The following is a 23,678-nucleotide window of genomic DNA, read 5'->3' as shown; positions in this document are numbered from 1 at the left end:
ACACCCGGGCAAAGTCTCCTAATCCGGACACCCAGGCTGGGAGCCTGAACACTAGTCCGCGCAGGAGTGACGCACGTCGGCCGAAGCACTTCGTCAGCTATGAAACCACGAAGCCTAAGGAGTATCTTTCAGACTTCTCAGAGGAAATTCAAGTCGCGCGTCCCAGCACAAGAGGCTAGCTGCACGTCGCAGATCTTCAGACGCCCATTCCAATCACGAATCAAGGACCGAAAAGACAACGAGCCTTCCACCTCGCCCTTTAAAAAAAAAAAACCAATAAAGGCTGACCGGGAGCCGAGTAAATCCTCGCGAGAGTCACCGGCTTCCGCCCGCTTCCTCCACTCGACTAGCCGGACCGGAAGGAAGGCGGCACTTCCCCGTCCCGGGCTCTACCTCACCAGGCAGCGCGACCCCAGCTGTGGCCAATCAGCGGGCTCATTGTAGGCCGCGGCATGGAGGGCCAATGGAAAGTCGCGGCGCGCGCAGAGCTTACCCTCTTCCGCACCGGCCCCCTCCCTTCCGCCCGCCGACTTCCACTCAGCCTCTGGCGGAGGAAGTGATGTCACAGGCCCCATGTGAGCGGATTGCAACACATGCAGCTGCCTGGAGAGAAGGAGCCGGTGTCCTACGTCAGAGCTGCCGCCGCGGAGCCGCCGCCGGGGAGGAGCAGCCGCTGCCGCCCAGGACTGGGCCCTTAGGTAAGCCGAGGGAGGGAAAAGCCAGGGGCCGCCGCGGCGGGCTGCGCGGGGCGGGACGAAGAGGGCCTCTCGGGGTGGCAAGGAAGGGGGCCGCTCTGCCCCAGCGGCGGCGCTAACTCTGTGGTCTTGGTGTCTCCGGGCCCCGCCGGGCCGCTCTAGGGAGGAGGAGGCGAGAAGATGGCGGACGACCCCAGTGCTGCCGACAGGAACGTGGAGATCTGGAAGATCAAGAAGCTCATCAAGAGCTTGGAGGCGGCCCGCGGGTGAGCGCCGAGTCTGGCCCCCCCGTGCCCTCTTGGTTCCCGGACCCCTCAGGATGGCCGCCCCCGCGCCGCATGGCCGGATGAGGAGAACCAGGCACTAGTCAACTCCCGCCTTCTGGATCTCTGGGTAGTAGCCCCCGACCCAGGGGCGAGGGTCTGTGCAGTTAGTCCGAGACGGGGTCCTTCCCCTGCTTCGGGGTAAGGAGCCCCGCTCCCGGGGCTCGGACTACTTAACCCCCCTCGTGAGAGGCCATTGCTACTTTTGAATCTCTCCTAGGCCCTTGAATCCAGCACCTCCCTCTTCGACTCCAGGTGCTGCCACCCTCTTCGGGTACTTTGGGAGAAAGGGGTCGGCCTTCTTTACTGAACGCCTTCCCTGATTTCCTCTCTTCCTTCATGTTTCTCGCCCAGGTCTTATTAAAATGGCCTCCCCCTCCCGTTTTTCTGAGACTCGAGTGGGTGAAGTTTGGATGGGACAGGAAGAAGACGTGGCAGGGACAACCTCTTTTTTACTTCCCCTGATATCTCTGGGTCTTCCACTTCTCCCCAGATGACTTCCCCCAAGTCCTCTAATTACCTACCTACGGAGCTTCCTGGTTTTAGCTGTTAAAGTGTCCACCTATAAAATGAAAATGCCAACATATGCGGGGTCCGCTAGAGGGGACATTTTGGTTGCCGGGGACTGTATATCCAGGAGAAATCCGGATTATGGGGCCGTTGATGTGCACTGTTAACCGGGTCGTTTTCCGCCTCTCTCTGAAACTTTCAGGGATAGAGTGCCTGATGTACTAGTTCTTGTTGAAATTCAGAGCTGAATTAGGTGGGCATTGAGTCCCCTTTTGTAATATTTGTGGGGGTGCATTATGGCAATGTTAGATTGAAACTGGCTGTATATGCTCTTTTTAGGTTAACAAAGAATTACTTGGGAAAGGTGTGTCAGAGGTATTCCCGTTTTCTCACTTTATTTTGTTCTTTTCCCAGTTTTAGGAACTTTTTGGTTACAGGAAGTGGCTCATAAAAAGCATTTGGAACATTACATATTCGTATGTTTGAGCATTCTTAGAATAGCAGAGTTCCTTGCCCCAAGCCATTTTGAAAGTTTGTTTTCAGCACTGGAATTGGACATTGGTTCTAGTCCAGGTTTGTCCTGGATTGGTTGACTTACAGTGATAGTATTAATCAAGCTTTTAATTGTTACTATATGAAATAAGGTGTACTTAGTTACACCAAAAGCATAGGGTTAACAGTGGGTTGTGACATTGTTTTGTTCTTACTAAATTGGTGACATGGGTTGCTTGAAATGAAGCTTCTTTGAGTTTGGCACAGTTCAGTGACTTGGGCTTTTGCTAACTCTTTCCATAATGCAAACTGAAGGTGGCAGCTTATTTTTTATTTAAGTTTGTTTCTTTGAATTTAATAAAACATTTAGACCTATTTAATAATCTTACATGAACTTGAACCCAGATGGTTCTGTGCCATATGGTAGATTGAATAATTATTCCCCAAGTGTGAGCATATGATACAGGCCATGACCCATTATGTCTGATGCATTACTAGGAATTAGCCAGGTTCTTTCATTTCACTAGGATCTTCTATTGTGTTATTTTTAATTGAGTATGGCTTTTATGCATTGTTAATGCAGTGTTCAAAGTTGGATATGATCTGTAGATTTGTTCTCTTACTACTTTGATTTGGAGGCAGGTTCACACATTAGAACCTGCATATGTTATATTCTCTGAAGAAGTCTAAAATTAAAGATTATGATTTTTCTATTGTTTGAGTGTAGTAACATTAAAAATAACACTGCGTGTAGTAACAGCAGTCCTTTCTACTGCTTGATGAAGGAAGTTAACTTTTAAATGTATCACTTGCCATGTTACCTAGCCACTTGAAGCTTTTAGCTCTTTAAAGCTTTTAAAGGCTTTATCCCTTTGATAAGCAAAGTTCAGCAAAGTTTAAAGCTCACCAAAAATGAGGTTCTTAGGGACTTTTCTTTTGGTGATGAAGTTAGTTTGGACATTTTAGATCAGGATTAAGCTTTCTCAAATAGGTGGGGATAGTCTTCCCTTAAACAAATGATGTGGTTGATAATCATTGCCTACTTCACTTTTATTTAGGATTTGATTGCATATTGATCCTATGAAAATTTTATGTCTTGATTACCTCTGGGTATCAGTAAAGAGTCAACAACAGTATTCAGCTTGGCTCAGAAGTTTCCCATACATACCAATTTCTTTTCAGGAATAGCAAGATTGCCTGTTCTTGGCTGAATTATATTAACGTCTGAGTCAGATGATCTTAGTGTATGTACAAAGAGAAATGTTTTCGTAATGCTAAAATACTTTAAGGAGAAGTATAGTAACATTTAAAAGACATACTGAATGACAGAATGAATCTGTGTGTATTGGTGTTGGGCGGCAGCCTGTGGATTTAAGGAGAAAACTGGGGTGTTCAAGCATGTTCAAGCATGGTTATTAGCACTAGATGGTGAAACTTAGTGGCGGATTAATAGAATTGTTTTCAAAACAAATTTTTTCCTTCAAGCAGTGTAGAATTCTGGGCATGAAAATCAGATTGGTTTTTTTTTTTTTAACAGTAGCTATAAAGTATGCTGTGATAAGAGTAATTTTGAAATTGAGTCAACTTGTGATTATTTCTTGATAATATCACCCATATTTAGCTTTAAAAGGGAACCACTTCATTTTTTTTTTTAACGTTTATTTTTTGAGAGATAAGAGTGAGACACAGCATGAGCGGGAAGGACAGAGAGAGAAGGAGACCCAGAATCTGAAGCAGGCTCCAGGCTCCGAGCAATCTGTCAGCACAGAGCCCAATGTGAGGCTTGAACCCACCAACCGTGAGATCTTGACCTGAGCCCGAAGTCAGACACCCAATCGACGGTCACTCAGGCGCCCCGGGTACCACTTTGAAATGGACTAATTAAGTACATCTGAGCAGAATGAAGTTTCTAAGCACAAAATTTATTAAGTACTTAGTATGTTCTAGACACTGTTTAGCAGTATCCTATTTCATTTAATCCTTGCAAAAAGTATTGACCCCTTTGGATAGCCAGGGCAACTGAGGCTGAGAGGTTAAATAACTTGGTCTCTAAAGTATAGCAGAGCCCAGGACTTGAAACATTGTATTACACAGTGCAATGGGTATATTTAAGTGTTTTCAAAAAATATAAGGCTGGATTAACTCAAATTGTAATCTCAGCTAAAACCGACTTTTAATATTGTCGTATCTGTGGAAGAGCATTTATAAGAGCCAAAATGACTAAAATAGGGAACTTGGCCTGGAGTCTTTTATAGCCTGCATCATACTTAATTTTCTGAATTGAAAGAAATATTACTCATATAACTTAAAGTTAGCTGAAACATATTTAGTATGAGACTATTAAATCTCATTAAGTATATAAGTATACTTAAATGTTAGTTTCTGTGTGTGTTAGTGAAATAACATGCCACTTCTTTTGGTATACATAGGCCACTTAAAGTTAGTGGAAGTTCTCTTGGTTTATGACTCCACCGTTGGCTTAATGAGGACAAATGTGTATGTGGGCCAAAACTGGAACTAGAGTCATGTGAATGGAACTGTGGTTGTGGGTATTCTGGGTAAGGAGCTAAAACAGGTGAAATACATACAAGAAAGGTAGATGGGAAATGGGAGGGGGGTCCTTTTTTTCCTTATGTTTTCTGACTGGCAAAAAGTAGCCCCAGAAATAAGGATGGAAGCTTTATAGTTTTCAGGTAATAAAACCATTGCCAGAGCCTGTTCTAGCCAAGGACAATGGTACATGTGATAGACAAGGTTAATTTGGGCAAAGTTGCATCTATAGGTGTTAGAATAGAATATTTCTTCACTTACCTTGATGAGGAAACCTGTATATTTCAGAAGTAAAGAAGGCTCAAATAACCCATGTTTGAAGATCTGCACAGTTTGTAAACTTTATTGGGTCTTCTGTGGTGGTCTTTGGTCATTTTTAAATCTTCCCGTTTAGTTAACATCTGTAGATATTTTGACTTTGAAGGAAATAGAAATAATTTGGCTATATACATGACTGTCTTTTCTTTCCCAAAATAGAAATTCTTTTCTGCTCTACTCTAAGTAGTTATGAAACCAAATTGGGACGGGAGTCCCACATCAAGCATTTCTCCAGGTCTTAGAGGAAAACAGCTGAGTGTCCTACAGTTTAATTCTAGTATGACATAAACTTATCATCTGATCCCATAAGGTAAAGTGTTCATTCCCACAAGACTGCCTCCATTTGTGGTAAGTCTGGGTTTCCCCTCCTTCTGACCTACAGGCTTTAAATTGGGAGCTTAATGATTCGCTAGAATGGCTCACAGAACTTAGGGAAAGACTTTACTCCCATTTACTGATTTATTATAAAGGATACAAATGAGTACTTAGGTCCAGAAACTTCTGAGTACAGGAGCTTCTGTCCCTGTAGATTTGGGGCCTACATCCTGGGTTACCCAACCCAGAAGTTCACTAAATCTTGTTCAAGAGTTTATAAAACTTAATCTGCAGACTGTCCCTCCTTCCATGCCCCAAACCGTACCCACAGGTCTTTGGAGAGAGCTGAAAGTTCAAACCCTCAGGTAGTTACCTGGTCTTTCTGGTGACTCTGGCCCCATTCTGAGGCTATCCAGGGGACCCACCCTAAGTCACCTCATTATTAATACAGTTTGGTGTTCTCCTTAGAGATTCCTTAATAGTAACAAAACCCTCCTATCACCCAGTAAATTCTAAGGGTTTCAGGATCTTTGTCAAAATCTATGGACAAAGACCACATATGTTTCTTATGCCACATAACCCTTTTTTTTTTAATCTTTACAGAATTCCTCACATTATGTTGGATTAAAAATAATTTTGTGAGACTGTTGAATAGGGTTCTTTTTAACCTTACAGACATATAATTTGGACAGGCTATGAATATAATTTGAATCAAGTTAAGTTCTTCATATCTTTATAGGGCTGGTTATAATAAAAGCGATACCAGAACATTCAGACATTTAAAGAGGGTTTAGTTGTTTTGTTTTGTTTTGTTTTCTCTTCTGGGCACAACCCCCCACCTCCAAGACAAGTCAAGAATTAGAATGTTTTTAATTTCTTGAGAAAAGATGAACGTAGACCAAATTACAACTACAGACAGAGGTCTTGGTGGTGTCTTACTCAGGTCAGGATACAAATGCCACCAAAGGTCTGAGCCATGAGAATATAAAGATAGAAGAGAGGTACTGAAGGGAAGAAAAGGAGAGAAGATAATTTGTTAGGGTGTGGTAGCCTTCATGCACTCCTAAGTGTCATAGGTTGTTTGCCTCAATTCAGAACTCGTTCTAACAGCCAGTTGTATTCAGAGATAATGTTCTGTGCACTGTGAACCTAATGAACAATTACTGTCTTTGAATTTCAATTCTTGACGGACTTCTCATTGTAATAGCAGATGTACTTATCCTTCCAGGAAAGGAAGGCTTACTACAAACACACTGCTAGGTAAGCAGAAGTGTCTAATTAGAGTAATTTTTAAGGCCAAATGCAGTGTGGGTTATAGGTGTCCCCCTACACACACACACACCAGTTGGACCCTTTTTGGCAGAGGTCTCTTTTTCTTAAAAGCTTGGGGTTTGAGGGTGTGCTCATTGTGACCCCTTGTGCTGCACTGTTGTGAGAAGACTTCAATAAGCTTTGGAGCAGGGCTGGAAGAGTCCGAAGGAGAAATCTGCCTCTTTTCCCTAGACCCATTGCTGGAACTAACAGATTTTGAACAGCAGAAATTTCTTCAGAGTCTGGCATATTCTCCATGGATCTTAGAATAGAACCTTTTTGTAGGATACATTCCTTTTTTTTTTTTTTTTTAATGTTTGTTTATTTTTGAGAAACAGAGCGTGACCAGGGGCAGAGAGAGGAGACAGACTCTGAAGCAGGCTCCAGGCTCTAAGCTGTCAGCACAGAGCCTGACTGATGTAGGGCTCGAACTCACAAACTGCCAGATCATGACCTGAGTCAAAGTCAGCTGCTTAACCGACCGAACCACCCAGGCACCCCTGTAGGATATATTCTATAGGTGTCTTAATTCTTCAGTGTCCTTTTATCTATTTCATTTTTGTTTAATGTTTGTTTATTTTTGATGCCATAGTGCAGGAACAGGGGAGAGACAAAAAGAGAGGGCAACACAGAATCCAAAGCAGGCTCTAGGCTCTGAGCTATCTGCACAGAGACTGATGGGGGGCTTAAACCCACAAAGTGTGAGGTCATGACCTGAGCCGAAGTCGGCTGCTCACCTACTGAGCCACCCAGGTGCCCCTTAGTAACCTGTTACTTTAATGAGGGGGAGAAGGGATCTGAGGGCTTCAAGGCTCTTTCCAGATGGTTGGAAATTATGATGTTTCTTGTGGGTACTTTGCTCAAAAGAGCATAAAGTTTCCTTTGATAACAGCTATACCTAATGCCACTAGACACACTTTAAACCTTTGCCTGCTGTGTATTAATGGAAACTTCCCTTGTTTCTTATTTTTGTCACTTTCTGAACAGCTATGTCTTCTTTCTTTGAATATCAGTGAATGAAAATTAAGAGAAATAATTTTTTGCTTTTCCTCTCCCAAAACAGAATTTACTACTCATAATTTCATTATTCTCTTACAGATACAAAGATGAAAACAGATTTGATTCTTATACATTATACATTGATCACGTTTTCTATGCTTTAATACAGGCCTTTCTCTTTCAGTCTCCTTAATTCATATATGATTAACAGTAATTTTCAACCATGAAGTTTCCCAGTGTATGCTTTGTCTTTTCCCCTTCCTATCCAGTTCAGAAGACTTGACATCTTCACACTCCTGAAAACTGCCTCTTGTCATGCAGATAACTTGAGGATATTGGGCCTGTGCTCTTCTGCTTTCACATTTTCATTTGATCCTTTAAGGTCTCCTTTTGAAGAATGATCCTAGTCAAAACAAACGATTTTTTCCCTGCCTGGTTTGTGGCCCTCTAAATTAGATATTTCTCCAAACTCACATCTAGAATTCTAGATACATAAAAATTGAAGCCCACAAATGCATTTTTATTACTAACCAGTTTGCTTACAAACTTAAATATCTATAAGTTGGACACTGACATTTTGAGAGAGATGTGTAATGCAGTGAGAACATGGTGTGACACACAACCCTGAATATGAACCATTTCCAGATCATGTTAGTAAGTACAGAATAACACAGTACATGTTGAAGAGGGGGTGTGCTTATGTAAGCAGATGATTAGGGTCTACAGTGAGGTGTTGGACATTATCAGAAACCAAAAGAGGTTGTATAACTACTCAGCCAAATTTCCTAGGCAAGGGACGTATTGTCATAGAATGTTACCTTGGGTATTACTTGGCTGATACAGTACCTTAGATACAGTGATGGAGTGGAGCTGTAACTGATCTGCAGCTTTGAAATTGTAATTGAAATTCATTCTTGATTGAAAGCCAGCTAGCCTAAAATTAGATCCAAGAGCTTTGTGTTGGTTGATGGTTGGTGAGCTGTCAGGGTATTGAAATAGCGCAGAGCATTTGTGCATGTGTGCCTTGTTTGTAAAGTTGGCATGACAGAGCGTAAGACAGTCCCAACAGTTTGCCTTCAACCTAAATAAACTTTTGTTTGCAAGTAATGAAAAGTGCTGATCTCCAAACATTAAATCCTTAGTACCTCTGGATGTTTTTAGATTTTACCAGAAAAGAATATTCTTTTCTTGGCTACCCCTATTTTCTGGCATCTTCTGGCCTCAATGACTCCACCTAAGCAAGGAGAATCCTCAGGGAAGACAGGGTTAGAGGTTCATAGCTGAGATGTTTTAATAAAACTAGTTTTCTAAAGATGAGTTGAATAGAATACATTTTGGCTCCTCACAGCAGCTGTGAGGAAGCTACTATTACCATTTCATGGATGAAAAGATTGAAATAAAGAGTAAGTAGCTTGCCTAACATCACACCATACCCTAGTTAAGAGGCACTGGTGGATTTTCTGTTCCTATTTTCCTGGTTTCAAGGCCTGTGATCCTATTCTATCGTGCTGCCTTGCTCTTTGATTGGGATTTATTTGCTAAATAGAAACATTTTTCATGTTTCTGGGAAAGGAAGACTTTTGTCCAAGGAGATCTCCATTTTACTAGAGGGAGCAGGTGTCCTGAGACCCAGGAACAAAGATAAAAGGAAAACAGACATGCTATTTGCAAATCTACCCAAGAAAGAACTTGAATACCAAACATATTTACTCTTAATGAGCATTGCTGGTGAGGGAAGTAACTTGATTTTAAATCCTTTTCCAGAATTTTGTTTTGGGTATTAGAACAGTAACAAGAAGGCAGTGGCTTTTGTTTTATGTGAAAAGTATTTACAGTGATGGTAAAGAAACATCAGGTGAACTCTCATTTCTAGGATCCCATGTAGAACACCGGTGCCTAATGCTGGCTGTGATTAATATCTCTAGGCTTTGCCTTGATATGAGAATACTAGAGAAATTTTCCAGCTTCTGCTCTACCCTGGTGGAAGATTCCACTAGGTTAACTTTGTGAAGTTGTTAATATTTTTCTTTCTAAGGCCAAATAAATGCCTGTAATTGTAGAAAAAAATAATACTCCATCAGATACATACATTTGGGCGGGGTGACTAAGTAATTGTAATGCTTTTGAGGATAAAATACTAAAATGACCTTTGTAAACTTTCTGCTGGAAAATTTTGGGACATGTGAGTTATTCTCTTCTCTGTTAGAAACTGCTTTAATGTCTCAGTATATTCAGATCTTAGACTTTGTCCCATCCGGTAATGGCTTCTGACCCTAAGGTCAATTGCATAAACCAATATCAGATAATTCTGTTTAGTCTTTGGAACAGTAGTAGAATCCTCCCTCCTAGTTTGGTATTCTCTGAGCTCTTCATAAAAGGCAGACCCATCCACCTCCAATCTGCCTCATAGATAATGGGCGCCAGAACATCAAGTTCAGGATGAACAAAATTAAGCAAAAGAACACACTTTGGAAGTATTGGTTTTGCTATATTTAAAGACTAACGGAATGATTTGGGGTTTTTAGCAAAGCTGGGATTCTTAGTCCTAGGCAATGTTCCTCTCCAAAGATTAGTAAATTTTTACATGGTAGTTTAGAATAAATCTCTGGTATTTGTTTAGAGGAAACCAAATATAGAAGATCCTCTTTCTGATGTTAAGAATTAATCATTTATTCATCAAATTCATGTGCTAAAATGATTTGTGCCCTTAAGAAGCTTCTATAGACCTAGTGTAAGCAACATTATTTCACTGGTACTTGATGAAAGAGAAAGAGGGGTTAGATCTTTGAAGTGACTGACTCTGTGTTACATCAAATTATTATCAAGATAACACGAGCCCATGACACAGCTGTAGAATAAGGCTACTTAAGCATTTATATAATAAAACTATTTAAATTTTTAGAGGGGAAAGGGTTTCTGTTTTTCTTCCTTATAATGTCACAAAATTGCTTGACTGCTCTGGCCGTACTATTTTGAACTGCATTTTTGTTTTGGTTCTTTTGTTCTGTTAGAAGATTTGATAAATCCTGTAATCTAAGAATGGTAAATCTTAGAATTGCCGCCTACCACAAAGTCAGCTTTTATCTCTGGATTTATTCAGATTAAGATAAAAGTTACCATCTCCTAACTTATCCTCCCACCCCTCAACTGTGCTAGTGTACAGGGAGCTACAGTTCCATCTGGTTACTTTTTAATGAGCACTTACTATCTGCTATCCATGCTAGTTACTTCACCTGTATTATAGAATCCTCCTGACCTTGTAAAGAAAGTAGAAACAGGTTTAGTCTGTGCTCCTGGGGCACCTGGTTGTCTCACATAGAAGAGCATGTTGGTTATTGATCTTGGGGTCATGGGTTCAAGCCCCACATTGGATATAAAGACTACTTAAAAATAAAATATCTTCCAAAAAACTGTGCTCCTAACCAACCTCCTACTCTGTTCCCATATTAATCCCATGTCAAAAAGATTGCTGTAGTCTCAAAGTTTAAACTTAGTTTTGTATGTTTGGTAAAAGAAAAATAGAAACCTCATGGTGAATGAAAAGTACAAAGGCAGCACAAATTGGAGAGGAACTCCTTGATTTTTCAGCTGGTGATCTATATAATGTGGTTAGCTTGGCGACTCATTCTCAGAAATGATTTGACTGAGATTTAAAATGAGTTTTTTGAGCTTGAAAAGGGGATGGTGGGAAGCCTTAAGCCATCCATATCCTAGGCACAACCCATCATCAAACATTGAGATGAAAGCTCCTTTGGGAGCTCATACTCTAAATCCCAATTACAAAGTATAATAGGCAGTCCCTAAAGTGTTCCTGTTCCTAACCTGAAAGTGATCTGTTATATAAGGGTGGTGAGATGGGTGGCAGGACATTGTGTTCCGTCTGGGAAAAGTTGGACAATTCATTGTGGTTGTATTGCTGCTAGGTAGGTTAAATGACAGCATCTTACCTCCTGAAGGTGGGCTCTGTGAGTTTATCTTCTTTAGGTGGAGATGAGGTCCTAGAATCTCTCACTTCAGCTGGCCAAGATGATCCTTCTTAAAGTCTCAGAAAGCAGGCCAAACCCAGTGATTCTTGGCCCTAATTACACATCAGAATTGATATTGATTCTATTTGAATCAGTCATTCTGAAAACTGAGACTCACTCTTAATCACAGTCACTACCACCCTCATTGTCCCTATTCAGGAGTCATGGAATCTGTGTGGAGGTAGGGGAAGTCTTTTTGATTCTGGGCATTTGTTTTGTTTTGCTCCTTTAGAAAGTTCTCCAAGGATTCAGGGTTCTCATGCAACTAGGTCACTGGGAAACATGGGTTTTTTTCTTTTTTTCCAGTTACCTTTTTAAAATGTTCTTGAGCGTTACTGATGAAGATTTTGATAAGATCTGTACAAATGAAAGTGTGCCTAGATTTTTTTTTGCCTGTTATTCATCAGAAGGCACCTTGAATCCAAAGGCTGGAATTCTGAGACCTAAAGTTAACACACATCCCATAGTCCAGGCTTTGTTGTGATTACTTTGCATTTTCTTCATTAAAGACATTTCAGTCCTGGTACTTCAGGTGACCTTATAAATATTTCTGTGTTAACGGTGCTCAGGATTCATGAAACCATTGATGAATAACTGGTAGCACTATCATAACCTGCCATCTTGGGGAGAGAAACTTTTCCTTCAACCAGTCTATTTGAGACTGGAGGAAGGAAAAGCAGTCAGCTCTTTATTTAAATTCTCTTCCTTCCTGAGTTTCGTCTAGTTTTCTTTACTGTCTGAATTTAGTCTATTTACAACTACTACTTCCTTCTGTCTCCCAAATATTTTGTTTCTCAGAAGTTAGTATCTGAAAGCATTGATGAACCCTTCTTTGATAAGGGGAAATGCCCCAAAAAGGCTGAGAACAAGAAGGAATCTAAGAGCAGAAAGAAGCCCCTGGAAGCCCTATGTGGCACAGTGTTGTGTATTGTCTGTTTTGCTTTGCCCGGTTTTTACAACCTGCATGTGAATCATTGTTGTACCTCATAATTCACTAACACTTAAATGAGAGCCTTTTGATTTTTTAAAAAGGATATAGTGACAAAGCAGACCAGTAGATAAAAACTCTTAAAATTTAAAAAGGTTGTAGTTTGCGTATGTAGCCAGCAACTCCTTGATGAGAGTTTTACTTCTTGTTCTTCCCTGTGGGTTGTTGTTCAGGTTACTTTAAAATGAAATATTCAGCTTCCTTGGGGAGCCTGGGGTAGCACAAGGTCAGTTGAGTGTACAACTCATGATTTTGGCTTCAGGTCATGATTTCATGGTTCTCAGGTTTGATTTGAACCCTGTGTCCGGCTCCACAGATTGTGAGTTTACTTGTGATTCTGCCCCCCCCCCTTTCTCTGACCCTCCCCTGTTTTATCTTTCTGAAAGGAAAGGAAAACGAAAAGAAAAATTCAAAAATTCGGCTTCCTTGATTTTATTTTTGTGTTTACACAAACTGGTCTAACGACCTTGATTGGCTTGCCTTGGGGGTAAATGAGCGGTTATTTTGTTTGGAAACTTTCCTGGAAAAACTTAAATCTGCTTCTGTTAAACCCAACATTAATAAATTTTCAGATACTATGAAGTAGCCTTTAAATGTTAAAATAGAGGCCATCCACTTAATAGAAATTAATTCAAAAACTTAAGGTGCTCCCCTTCACGTAGGATAGAGAGAGACATAAAGGAGAAGCTAACTTTCAAGTAATGTTTCAGATTTAGCAACTTGAGAGAAATCTTTTTTTTTTCCAAGCTACATTTCTGAATTACTTAAGTGGAAACCTATGGCAAGATAATATTCTCAAGTGTCTTCACTACTTTTTCTTCTCCAGAATGTTACATGGATATAAGTGTAAGGTTGGTTGTAAGGTTGTTTGCTATAACAGCAAAGTTGCCTACTGAATGCTTATCTTCTTAACCTATCTGCAGTGGAAAGTAAACAGCTGCTTATCTTAAGGTCATTGCTTTGTCCTCTGCATGATTATCTTGCTTTAAGGATTTCCTTCAGGCATTTTGGGTTCGCTCATTGAATTTGTCCCAGCATCCTCTTTAGCCTTAAATTTTCCATCATTTGGGGTCTGTTGCCTGTTCACTTCCTGAGCTGAGCCTTCACCCCTGCTATCCTTGGAGCCCCTTCTCATTCCATTCCCTGCTGATTGCCTCTTTGCTAGTTCCATCTCCTAGGAAACTATTCTGTAAATCAGAGCATGTCAGCTTTTAAAAACTGAGCCCTTTTGAGGAATAACTCCTTTGGTCCCTAAAGATTCCAAGAGTTCGTAGGGTAGAGACATATGTTCTCTTGAGAATTATTAATCTGAAAATAAGCACAAGCTAGTAAAACCCATATTAAAACTACTCATACATCATCATTTTTCCCTATTTTCTACATTTTCCTATTGTGTGTGTGCATAAATTGACAGCCCCTGTGTAGAGACAGGTAGGTGGCAACTATAGCAGAGACCTTGTTTGAAGTTAAATTTATGTGTCTAACGTTTCCAGCCCCTATGAAAGCAAACTTCTCTTCTCCTCCTTAGCCTTTAGTGTTTGACATAACTCCGTAAATTATCAGAAAAGTTCTTGGGAAATTCCTTTTTAGAAACCTAGCAAGATAAATTATTGAAAGAAAAGCAGTTGTTATAGTTGGTTGCTTAAAAATAGGATCCAACAAACTCAGTGACTGTAAAAAGCATTTTTCTTTTTTTGTAATAGAAGATACCAGTTTCTTTCATATGGGAATTCTTTTTCCATCTACTTCAGAAACTGGAATGTGGCCACAGGTAGAATTGTATGTAGAATTTTTGATTTCTAGACATTTTGTCTTGGTTTAGACAAATTCCTTTTATGTGGTTGTGTTTGAAAATTAAAATGAAAAACATTTTAGAGAGTGATAACTTGGCTTGATGTGTGTTTGTGTGTGCATGAGCAAGGAATTGTCCTGAAGTGGGTTTGTTTTATGGTCATTTTAATTGTGTTTGTGATGCCAAGTAAAGCTGCCCCTCATAAATTTGCTTGCTTCTCTGGTTTGGCTAGAATACTTGTTCCCCTCCCCAAGGGGTGGCAGCAGAGGACATACCATACCAGATACTGTCATTTGTCACCGATCAAACTTGTAGTTCATTGAGGAAAGTGCTGCAGAGGTTATGAACTGGCCTTCTGAGTCTTAAATAGAAACCCCAACAGAAACAGTGCCAGTTTCAGAGATAGAAAATAAGCTGATAGTGGCGCCTGGGTGGCTCACTCAGTTAAGCATCTGGCTTTGGCTCAGGTCATGATCTCGTGGTTCGTGTGGTGAAGCCTCGCCTTGGGCTCTGTACTGGCGGCTAGCTCAGAACCTGGAGCCCGTTTCGGATTCTGTGTCTCCCTCTCTCTGACCCCCCCCCTGCTTTCTCTGTCTCTCCAAAAAAAAAAAAAATGTTTAAAAGCTGATAATCAACATAACTATTTTGATAGTTGGAAGGGCTAGATAGGCAGCTTGTCTGCTTATAGAGAAAACTTGTCTGACAAGAGAACCGAGGGCTTTGTAAATGAAGTCCCTTTCCAACATTAATACTGGGGAAAAACAAATTTGTGGATTAATTTTACTGAATGAAAATATTTTTCCAGACAGTTTTATATTTCAAATACCTGTGGGTAGAAGTTTTCTCTAATTTTATTGTTGTTCCCCCTCACTAAGCCCATTCGACTTGATGTTGTACCCATTTTTCTTGCCAGATTCAATTGGACACTGGATATATGAAATTCTGCTATTAAAGTTGGTGTGTTGGCCTATTGGGTTACTGTGAAATTAATGCAAGCTCAATAAGGAAAACATTAAGGCATTTTTGAGTCTTCCTAATTTGTCTAAAGAGAGCCCATACTCTTTTCCACGTGACACTAATAAATACTCCTAACAGTTTAATTTGTCAGAAACTTTAAGCCATGATCTGTAAGAATCTTAGGAAGTAACCTTCTTAAAGACTCATTACATATCAAGGAGAAACCATTTGTAAAGTGATAGCACATTTTTAGCATGCTTCATTTCAAAGAAGATTTTTTTTTTTTTTTGAAAGAGAGTACGAGTGGAGGGTGTGGGGGAAGGCTGAAGACACAGAGTCCAAAGCAGGCTTCAGGCTCTAAGCTTTTAGCACTGAGCCTGACACAGGGCTCAGACCCAGTATGCTGCATAACATATCAGATCAGCTTTTGCCTTCAAAATATAAATTGGCTCAATTTATACTGTAGCTATTGTAAAAAAGCCAGCCATTAGATTTGGGGCCATTAATTTCCCATCTATGTGTATTATATATGTGATTCTGTTCATATTGCCACTCGTTCTCCTTATAAAGCTGATAATCAAGCTTTTTAAACCTAAAATTAACTATGTATTGTTAATTTAGTAAACACAAATCAACATTTCTCAGGAAAACCTTTCTTTGCTTTTCTAGTAAGCTGCAGTGTAAGAAACCAAGAGACTTTAATATAAAGGAATTTCCTGGGCACCTGGGTGGGTCACTTGGTTAAGCTTCCAACTTTTGATTTCAGCTCAGGTCTTGATCTCAAAGTCATGAGAGCACCACTTTGGGATCAGCACTGGGCATGGGGCCTGCTTAAGATTCTCTGCCTTTCTCCCTTCCCCACTGATCTTAAAAAAAGGAGTATCCTGTTCTAAGTCTTTCCGTGGATTTTTTTTGTTTTTTTAGTTTGTTTTGAGAGTAAGAATGTGCACGGGCAAAGGGCAGAGAGAGAATCCCAAGTAGGCTCTGTGTTGTCAGCACAGAGTCCAGTGGGGGATGAAACTTTGAGACCATGACCTGAGCTGAAATGAACAGTGCCAGACAGTCAACTCACTGAGCCACCCAGGTGCCCCATCCCATAGGCTTTTTAAAAATAGCTTTATTAACATACAATTTACCTACTGTAAAAACTCTTTTTTAAATTTTTATTTATTACTATTTTTTAAAGTAAGCTCTATCTATACCCAAAATGGGGCCGAAGTCACAACCCTGAGATCAAGAATCGCATATTCTGGGGCACCTGGGTGGCTCAGTTGGTTGAACATTCAACTTCAGCTCAGGTCATGATCTCACAGTCTGTGGGTTTGCGCCCTGTTCTGTGCTGACAGCTCAGAGCCTGGAGCCTGCTTCAGATTCTGTGTCTCTCTCTCTCCCTGCCCCTCCCCTGCTCACTCTCTGTCTCAAAAATAACATTTAAAAAGACCAAAAAAAATTTTTTTTAAAGTCGCATGTTCCAGACTGAGCCACCCACGTGCCCCTCTGATATTTTAAATACTAACTTTTCCATGCTGTCTGGTTATTAAGAGTTGATTAATTTGCATTTCCTAAACTTGAGAAGAGAGTCAGATGAGAAAACCATCTAAGGAATACAACTTACAGGAAGTTTTTAAAAAGGAGCCACCTAGAGTGAAACACCTCCCTGCCCACCCACCCCCCAATGATTTTAGTGTTAATCCAAGGTTGAGAATTACTAATTTGAATTTTTTAATGTTTATTCATTTTTTGAGGCGGGGGAGGGGCAGGAGAGAGGGAGACAAAGAAGCAGGCTCCAGGCTCTGAGCTGTCAGCAGAGAGCTCATCGTGGGGCTCAAAACCATGAACCTGAGCCAAAGTCAGACACTTAACCAACTGAGCCTAAGTGCCCCAAGAACTGCTAATTTAAAGAGAGTGTGTACTTTAAATTTTTGTATATCATAAATGAACTTACAACTTTTGTATTGTGGCAAAGTACACATACATAAAATGTAACCGTCTTGGCCAATTTATCTGTACAGTTAAGTAGTGTTAAAAATACATTCACATTGTTATGCAACCAGTCTCCAGAACTCTTTATCTTACTAAACTGAAACCATGCTAAACAACACACACCCTATTTCCTCGTCCCCCCAGTCACAGCAACTGTTGTTCCTTTTGTTTCTGTGACTTTGACTACTCTTAAGATTCCTCATGTAAGTGGAATCATACAGAATGTGTCCTTTTGTATCTGGCTTACTTCTCTTAGCATAAATTGTTCAAGGCTCATACAAATTGTAACCTGTGTCAGAATTTCCTTTAAGGCTAAATTATATTCACTGTATCTATATATGTACCATTTTTTTAATGTTACTGTTGATCCAATTATGTGAATGACAGCCATGCTGTTATTCATAATGGCTGTATGATTTAACATCACTACCAAGGCATTGGGTTCCAGTATTTCCATGACTTTGAAACACTTGTTATTTTGTTTTTTGATGGTAACTATTTTAATGGGGTGAAGTGTTTTTGTGTTGTGATTGGCATTACCCTAATGATTAGTGATGAGTTCATATGTTTTGATAATGTAGTTTTGTGTCTGCTTCAAGTAGAAGTAGAAATATTGAAATGAGATCTTGCTAATGTCTTGAGAATGTGTAGCTAAAAAAGATGTTATTGGCATCACTAATGAGGTTACACAGAAGTTAGTGGTTGCTCCAAAGGGACCTCCCATGTGGCAAGGCTTTGATAGTAACGTCCTTCATAATTCAGAGTTTGGTCCTGGTTTTTTAATTTTAAAAGCTAGAGTTTGAGCACCCTGAATTGGCCAGTTTCTCAGTATATGGGATGTGTATGTGTCTTAGATTAAAAAATGATTAGTATGGGGGCATCTGGGTGACTCAGTCAGTCAAGTGGCTCTTGATCTTGGATCAGGTCATGATCTCACAGTTCCTGGGATCGAGCCCGACATTGGGCTCTGCTGACAGCAAGGAGCCTGCCTGAGATTCTCTTTCTCTCTCTGCCTCCCCCTTTCAAAATGAACTTTTTTTAGAAGTTATTAATATGTAAAACACATTTAGATATACACATAGAGTAGATGTGTGATTTCCTACTCGGGTATTTGTTTGAATTCCAAGATTCTGCTTTCCCATTATTAGGTTCCTAAAGGTGCTAAACTCGTGATTTTAAATTTTCATGGTGAGCCTAGAATTTAAAGAAAAGGGGAGACACTATGATGTTCAGTTGTTATTTCATCTAGACTTTGTAAAGACTTGTATCAGTCTGTGGTGGCTTCTCCCACTGAAGAACCACCACTTTCCAAGCCTCTACCATGGAGGCTACTACTTTTCTTTTACCTAGCTAAAATCGATTCAAATAATTGATTACTAACATATTCTGATTACTTTTCCTAACTCTGGGCATACTTTGATTACACTTGAGTAGTCCCTATCTTCCTGATCACTTTGAGAGTGATGTATTTCTATTTTATGGGGATTTCATTAGCTCCCTTTACTAGTGATAAGCATGAATTTAAACTCCTGACTTACGTGGTACTTGAACTTCTTGTAATGTTACTCTTTCTTTCACAGCAATGGCACAAGCATGATATCATTGATCATTCCTCCCAAAGACCAGATTTCACGAGTGGCAAAAATGTTAGCAGATGAGTTTGGAACTGCGTCTAACATTAAGTCACGAGTAAACCGCCTTTCAGTTCTGGGAGCCATTACATCTGTACAACAAAGACTTAAACTTTATAACAAAGGTAATCTACAGTTCGATCATTTTCCTCCTCTACTATGTTTTTGTTATATTTTCCACTTCGATCCTGCCATGATGCTTTTGGTCACTATAATATCTTTTTCAGATAGCCATCAGCAATGTACCTTTGGCCTCAGAACTTAACCCTCCCCCCCCTTTTCTTTAAAAAAAATTTTTTTTTTTACATTTACTTATTTTTGAGAGAGAGTGAGACAGAGCATGAACGTGGAGGGGCAGAGAGAAAAGGAGACACAGAAGCCGAAGCAGGCTCCAGGCTCTGAGCAAGCGTTCAGCACAGAGCCCAACGCAGGGCCCAAACCCACAAACCGTGAGATGATGACCTGAGCCGAAGTTGGACACTTAACCGACTGAGCCACCCAGGCGCCCCTCTTTAATTTTTCTTTAAGGTTAGGTAGTAGTTACTTAAAGGTTTAAATTCTTTTTTAAATTTCGACTTAAAGGAACCAGGGACATGGGGCACCTCGCTAGCTCTGTCATTAGAGCATGTAACTCTTGATTTCAGAGTTGTAAGTTCAAGCTCCCGTTGGTTGTAGAGATTCCTTAATAAAAAAAAGTAATAATAAAGGAGCAGGGACAGTAGACTACTGGGACATTTTCTGTTAACTGAGGGGAATTAGCTGTGGATTTAACTAGAGAAATTGTATGTTTTTTGCAGTACCTCCAAATGGCCTGGTTGTTTACTGTGGTACCATCGTAACAGAAGAAGGAAAGGAAAAGAAAGTCAACATTGACTTTGAACCTTTCAAACCAATTAATACATCATTGTATTTGTGTGACAACAAATTCCATACAGAGGTAAGAAGTTCATACACAGTATTTTCATCATCCCAGAAAGAAACCTGATATCTATTAGCAGTCATTACCAATCTTCCCTCCATTCATACCCCCGAAGATCTCTCCGCTCTAGGCTACCACTGATCTTGTCTCTCTAGATTTCACTTATGCTGGGCATTTCATACAATGGGTGGATTTTTGTGACTTGTTTCTTTCACTTAGTATCAGTACTTCATCCTTTGTTATTACCCAAATAATATTTGCTACATTTGATTTATCTGTTCATCATTTTATGGGCATTCATGTTGTTTCCACAGTTTGGCTATTAGGAATTATGGCGCTCTGAACATACATGTACAAGTTTTTGTGTGACCATATGTTTTCATGGGAGGGTAGTATATATACTTAAGAATAGAATTGCTGGGTAATATAGTAACTGCTTAACCTTTTAAGGAATTGCTAGACTATTTTTAAGTCATTGTACCACAAGGCTGTCTATAAAAAAAAAAAAGAATTTACTTTAATTGTGACACACTGAATGACCATCATTATGTTTGCAGAAAGTGCTAAACTGGGTTTGGAGAATTGGTAGAGGTGAAGAAATAATTGCCTGTCTCTCCCTGTATACCCATGATACCTGCCTATATTTTTTGCATCCTTAGTTTTTAGTTCACAAATTATAAAATCTTTAGGACTTTAAGAGCTTGTTTTCCCTATGAAACTTTTGAGTGACATAACTGCCATAAGATAAAATTTAAGGGTGGAAAGGAAACCTCATTAGAGTGACCTAAATCAGTCAACAGTAGAACAATCAGGAATTCACAGCTGGCTCCTAGTTCAGTTTTTTGCTTTTCATCGACCTAGGGAAAAACCTCTACAGTGGAATTAGAACTGACATTTGTCGGCACAGTTTACAATGGATGATTTCTGCTAACTTGACAGGAAGTCCCATTCCAGTTGGATCTTGGTTCGTTGTATAGATGGTTGAGACCATTTTCTTGGCTAGATATCTCGCCAGCCTCCTCCTGATGAAAGCTTCATTGGAAAGGTTCTTAGTACCATGTCCCACTTACCTGTATCTAGTTGCATGAAAGCAGATTTTAGGTCTCGTTAATTTAAATAGTACCTGGTACTTGTGTTATCTGCCTTTTATTAAGCTAGCTTCATGGGTATTTCTGAACCTTAACTCTTCCAGGTGCTGTTTAATCTTGCTAGCTTTGTTTATTTTGGCTTCAATTGATAGGTTGATAACTTGATTTGAATGTGACATGCTGTGCAGTTCAATTTATGTCCTATTTTATTAGGATAATTATGCATTCTTATGAAGGATAAGTATTCCCTAATGAGAATTATTGGAAACCTAAATTAAGCCACCTAACAGATCGTGACCTAATGGTACCACATTCATATCTTAGTGCTAATTATCATATATGGTATGATTAAAGATTGATAACTAATGATTAATCTGCTTTCTGGTCACTTCTTAAAGGGAACTGTTTTCTTCCTTTGTTAAAATGGAAGGAGTATTTCTTAAGTCCAAAGAAGCCTGGCACCAGCAACTACTCATCTACCTGGTGTGCAGATTCCGTCATGGAAACTCTTGACCATCTATATGGTTCCAGGACTATTTAAATATTTGCTCTTTGCAACGGCAGAACTATGAGGATATAATTATAAGCTAACCTAGAAGGAAGATTTTTTCCCCCAGAAAAATTCCAAATCATTAGCTATATAATACCTTTAAAATAAAATAGAGTTTCAGGTGCACATGGGTGGCTCAGTCGATTAAGTGGCCAACTTCGGCTCAGGTCATGATCTCACCAATTCGTGAGTTTAAACGCCACGTCAGACGTTGTGCTGCCAGTTCAGAGGCTGGAGCCTACTTCAGATTCTGTGTCTCCCTCTCTCTCTCTCTCTCTCTGTCCCTCCCCCACTCACACTCTGTCTCTCTTAAAAATAAACACTAAGGGGTGCCTGGGTGGCCCAGTCGGTTAGGCCTCCAACTTTGGCTCAGGTCATGATGTCACCTTTGTGGGTTTGAGCCCCACATCAGGCTCTAGGCTGACAGCTAGCTCAGAGCCTGGAGCCTGCTTCAGATTCTGTGTCTCCCTGTATCTCTGCCCCTCCCCCTCTCATGCTGTGTCTCTCTGTATCAAAAATAAATTTAAAAAATAATAAACACTAAAAAATATATATTTTTTTTAATTTGAACATTATGTTCCAGGGATTGCCATCAGTCTGAATCAAATCAAGGACCAGAATGAATCTGAACCCTATACTTCTCTTGGTTTTCTATTCTCTTGTTTTCTATTATTCATGTGTCCAGGTCAGGTTTGTTGAAAGGCTTCCTATCAATATTATTGGGTTTTTTCCCTGCATCTGTTTTAGAATTGACCATATGGGTCACATATTTATAGCTACAGTCTAAATTATTCCATACAATGGCTTTCCTGTAAGTACTACCATTCTGGATGGGGTGAAAGGACTTGTATGTATGTCCTTTTGGATTTTGTCTTGACCCTAACAAAGCTTTGAGATTTATTGTATGGTTTTTATGTTTGCTTTTCAGGCTCTTACAGCACTACTTTCAGATGACAGCAAGTTTGGCTTCATTGTAATAGATGGTAGCGGTGCACTTTTTGGCACACTCCAAGGAAACACAAGAGAAGTCCTACACAAATTCACTGTGGATCTCCCAAAGAAACATGGTAACACAGGAAGAGAACATGAGCCCCATTTTGTGTCTAGCAAATAGTATAGTTGACCCTGAACAACACGTATGGGCCCCAACCCCTGTGCACAGTTGAAAATCCACTTAGAAAGGAGAGATAATCCCAAGCAGGCTCCATACTGAATGCGGAGCCTGTTGCCGGGCACAGTCTCCTAAACTGTGAGACCGTGACCTGAGCCAAAATCAAGAGTGAGTCAGATGGCAACCCAACTGAGCCACACAGGCACCCTCACACACACACAAAACTTATGACTCCCCCAAAACTTACCTACTAATAAACTGTTGTTGGGAAGTCTTCCCATTAACATAAGCAGTTGATTAACATACGTTTTGTATGTTAATTCTATTTTGTATTATATTACTAAAGGAAGAAAAACTGTTAAGTCATCAAAGAGAAAATAAATTTACAGAACTGTACTGTGTTTATCAGAGAAACCCCACGTATAAGTGGACCCACACAATTCAGACCTTTATTTTCTAAGGGTCAGCTGTGGGGGCACCTGGCTGGCACACTTGGTAGAGCATGAAACTCTTGATCTGGGGTTGTGAGTTTAAGCTGCACATTGTAGGCAGAGATTACTTTAACAAAATATTTTTTTTAAGGGGGGAGGGGGTCAACTGTATAATGGGCATAAATCCAGATGGTGAAGAATGATGCTCCAGTACGAGAAACATTAGGAAATGACACAACTCATTGGTGCTTATGATTCTTCTATTGATATTTACTTCTCTGAAAATGTGTATCAGTTTGTGCCAAACATTTAGTTAAGAGAAATAGTAATTTTTCTCTTTTTTTGTTGAGTAATGGAATGGTTAGTTTTTAATTAGCAAGTTATTTTGTGCTTCTTAGTAATTACCCATTTTCCCCCACTTTTTGTGTCAAAGGTAGAGGAGGTCAGTCAGCCTTGCGTTTTGCTCGTTTAAGAATGGAAAAGCGGCATAACTATGTTCGGAAAGTAGCTGAGACTGCTGTACAGCTGTTTATTTCTGGGGACAAAGTGAATGTGGCTGGTCTTGTTTTAGCCGGATCAGCTGACTTTAAAACTGAACTAAGTCAATCTGATATGTTTGATCAGGTAAGTGAGAAGTAAATGCTCTGATAGTTAAGTTGCTAGATGAGAGTAGTGGATCTTCTGAGCACT

General features: G+C 40.0%; 1 protein-coding gene across 5 annotated transcripts in view; it reads left to right on the top strand.

Moving 5' to 3' along the window:
• The first annotated feature begins 559 nt into the window (after nucleotides 1-559).
• Nucleotides 560-23,678, top strand: part of ETF1 (eukaryotic translation termination factor 1) — a 32,370-nt gene continuing 9,251 nt past the window's right edge. The window contains exons 1-6 of one of the 5 annotated variants that reach the window (XM_029941991.1): nucleotides 560-698; nucleotides 838-961; nucleotides 18,839-19,014; nucleotides 19,687-19,826; nucleotides 22,375-22,513; nucleotides 23,422-23,612. In XM_029941991.1, coding sequence (XP_029797851.1) covers nucleotides 876-961; nucleotides 18,839-19,014; nucleotides 19,687-19,826; nucleotides 22,375-22,513; nucleotides 23,422-23,612 — 732 coding nt within the window. In that variant the 5' untranslated portion in view covers nucleotides 560-698; nucleotides 838-875. Of the gene's footprint in view, nucleotides 699-837; nucleotides 962-990; nucleotides 1,089-6,442; nucleotides 6,464-18,838; nucleotides 19,015-19,686; nucleotides 19,827-22,374; nucleotides 22,514-23,421; nucleotides 23,613-23,678 lie in introns of those variants that run through there. The other 4 variants (XM_029941990.1, XM_029941992.1, XM_029941994.1 and 1 more) reach the window with 4 other exon arrangements.

The sequence above is a fragment of the Suricata suricatta genome, chromosome 6 (assembly GCF_006229205.1).
Source record: "Suricata suricatta isolate VVHF042 chromosome 6, meerkat_22Aug2017_6uvM2_HiC, whole genome shotgun sequence".
Classification (NCBI taxonomy): Eukaryota; Metazoa; Chordata; class Mammalia; order Carnivora; family Herpestidae; genus Suricata; species Suricata suricatta.
The sequence above is the reverse complement of the archived record's forward strand: the minus strand, read 5'-3'. Positions and strand labels throughout refer to the sequence as shown.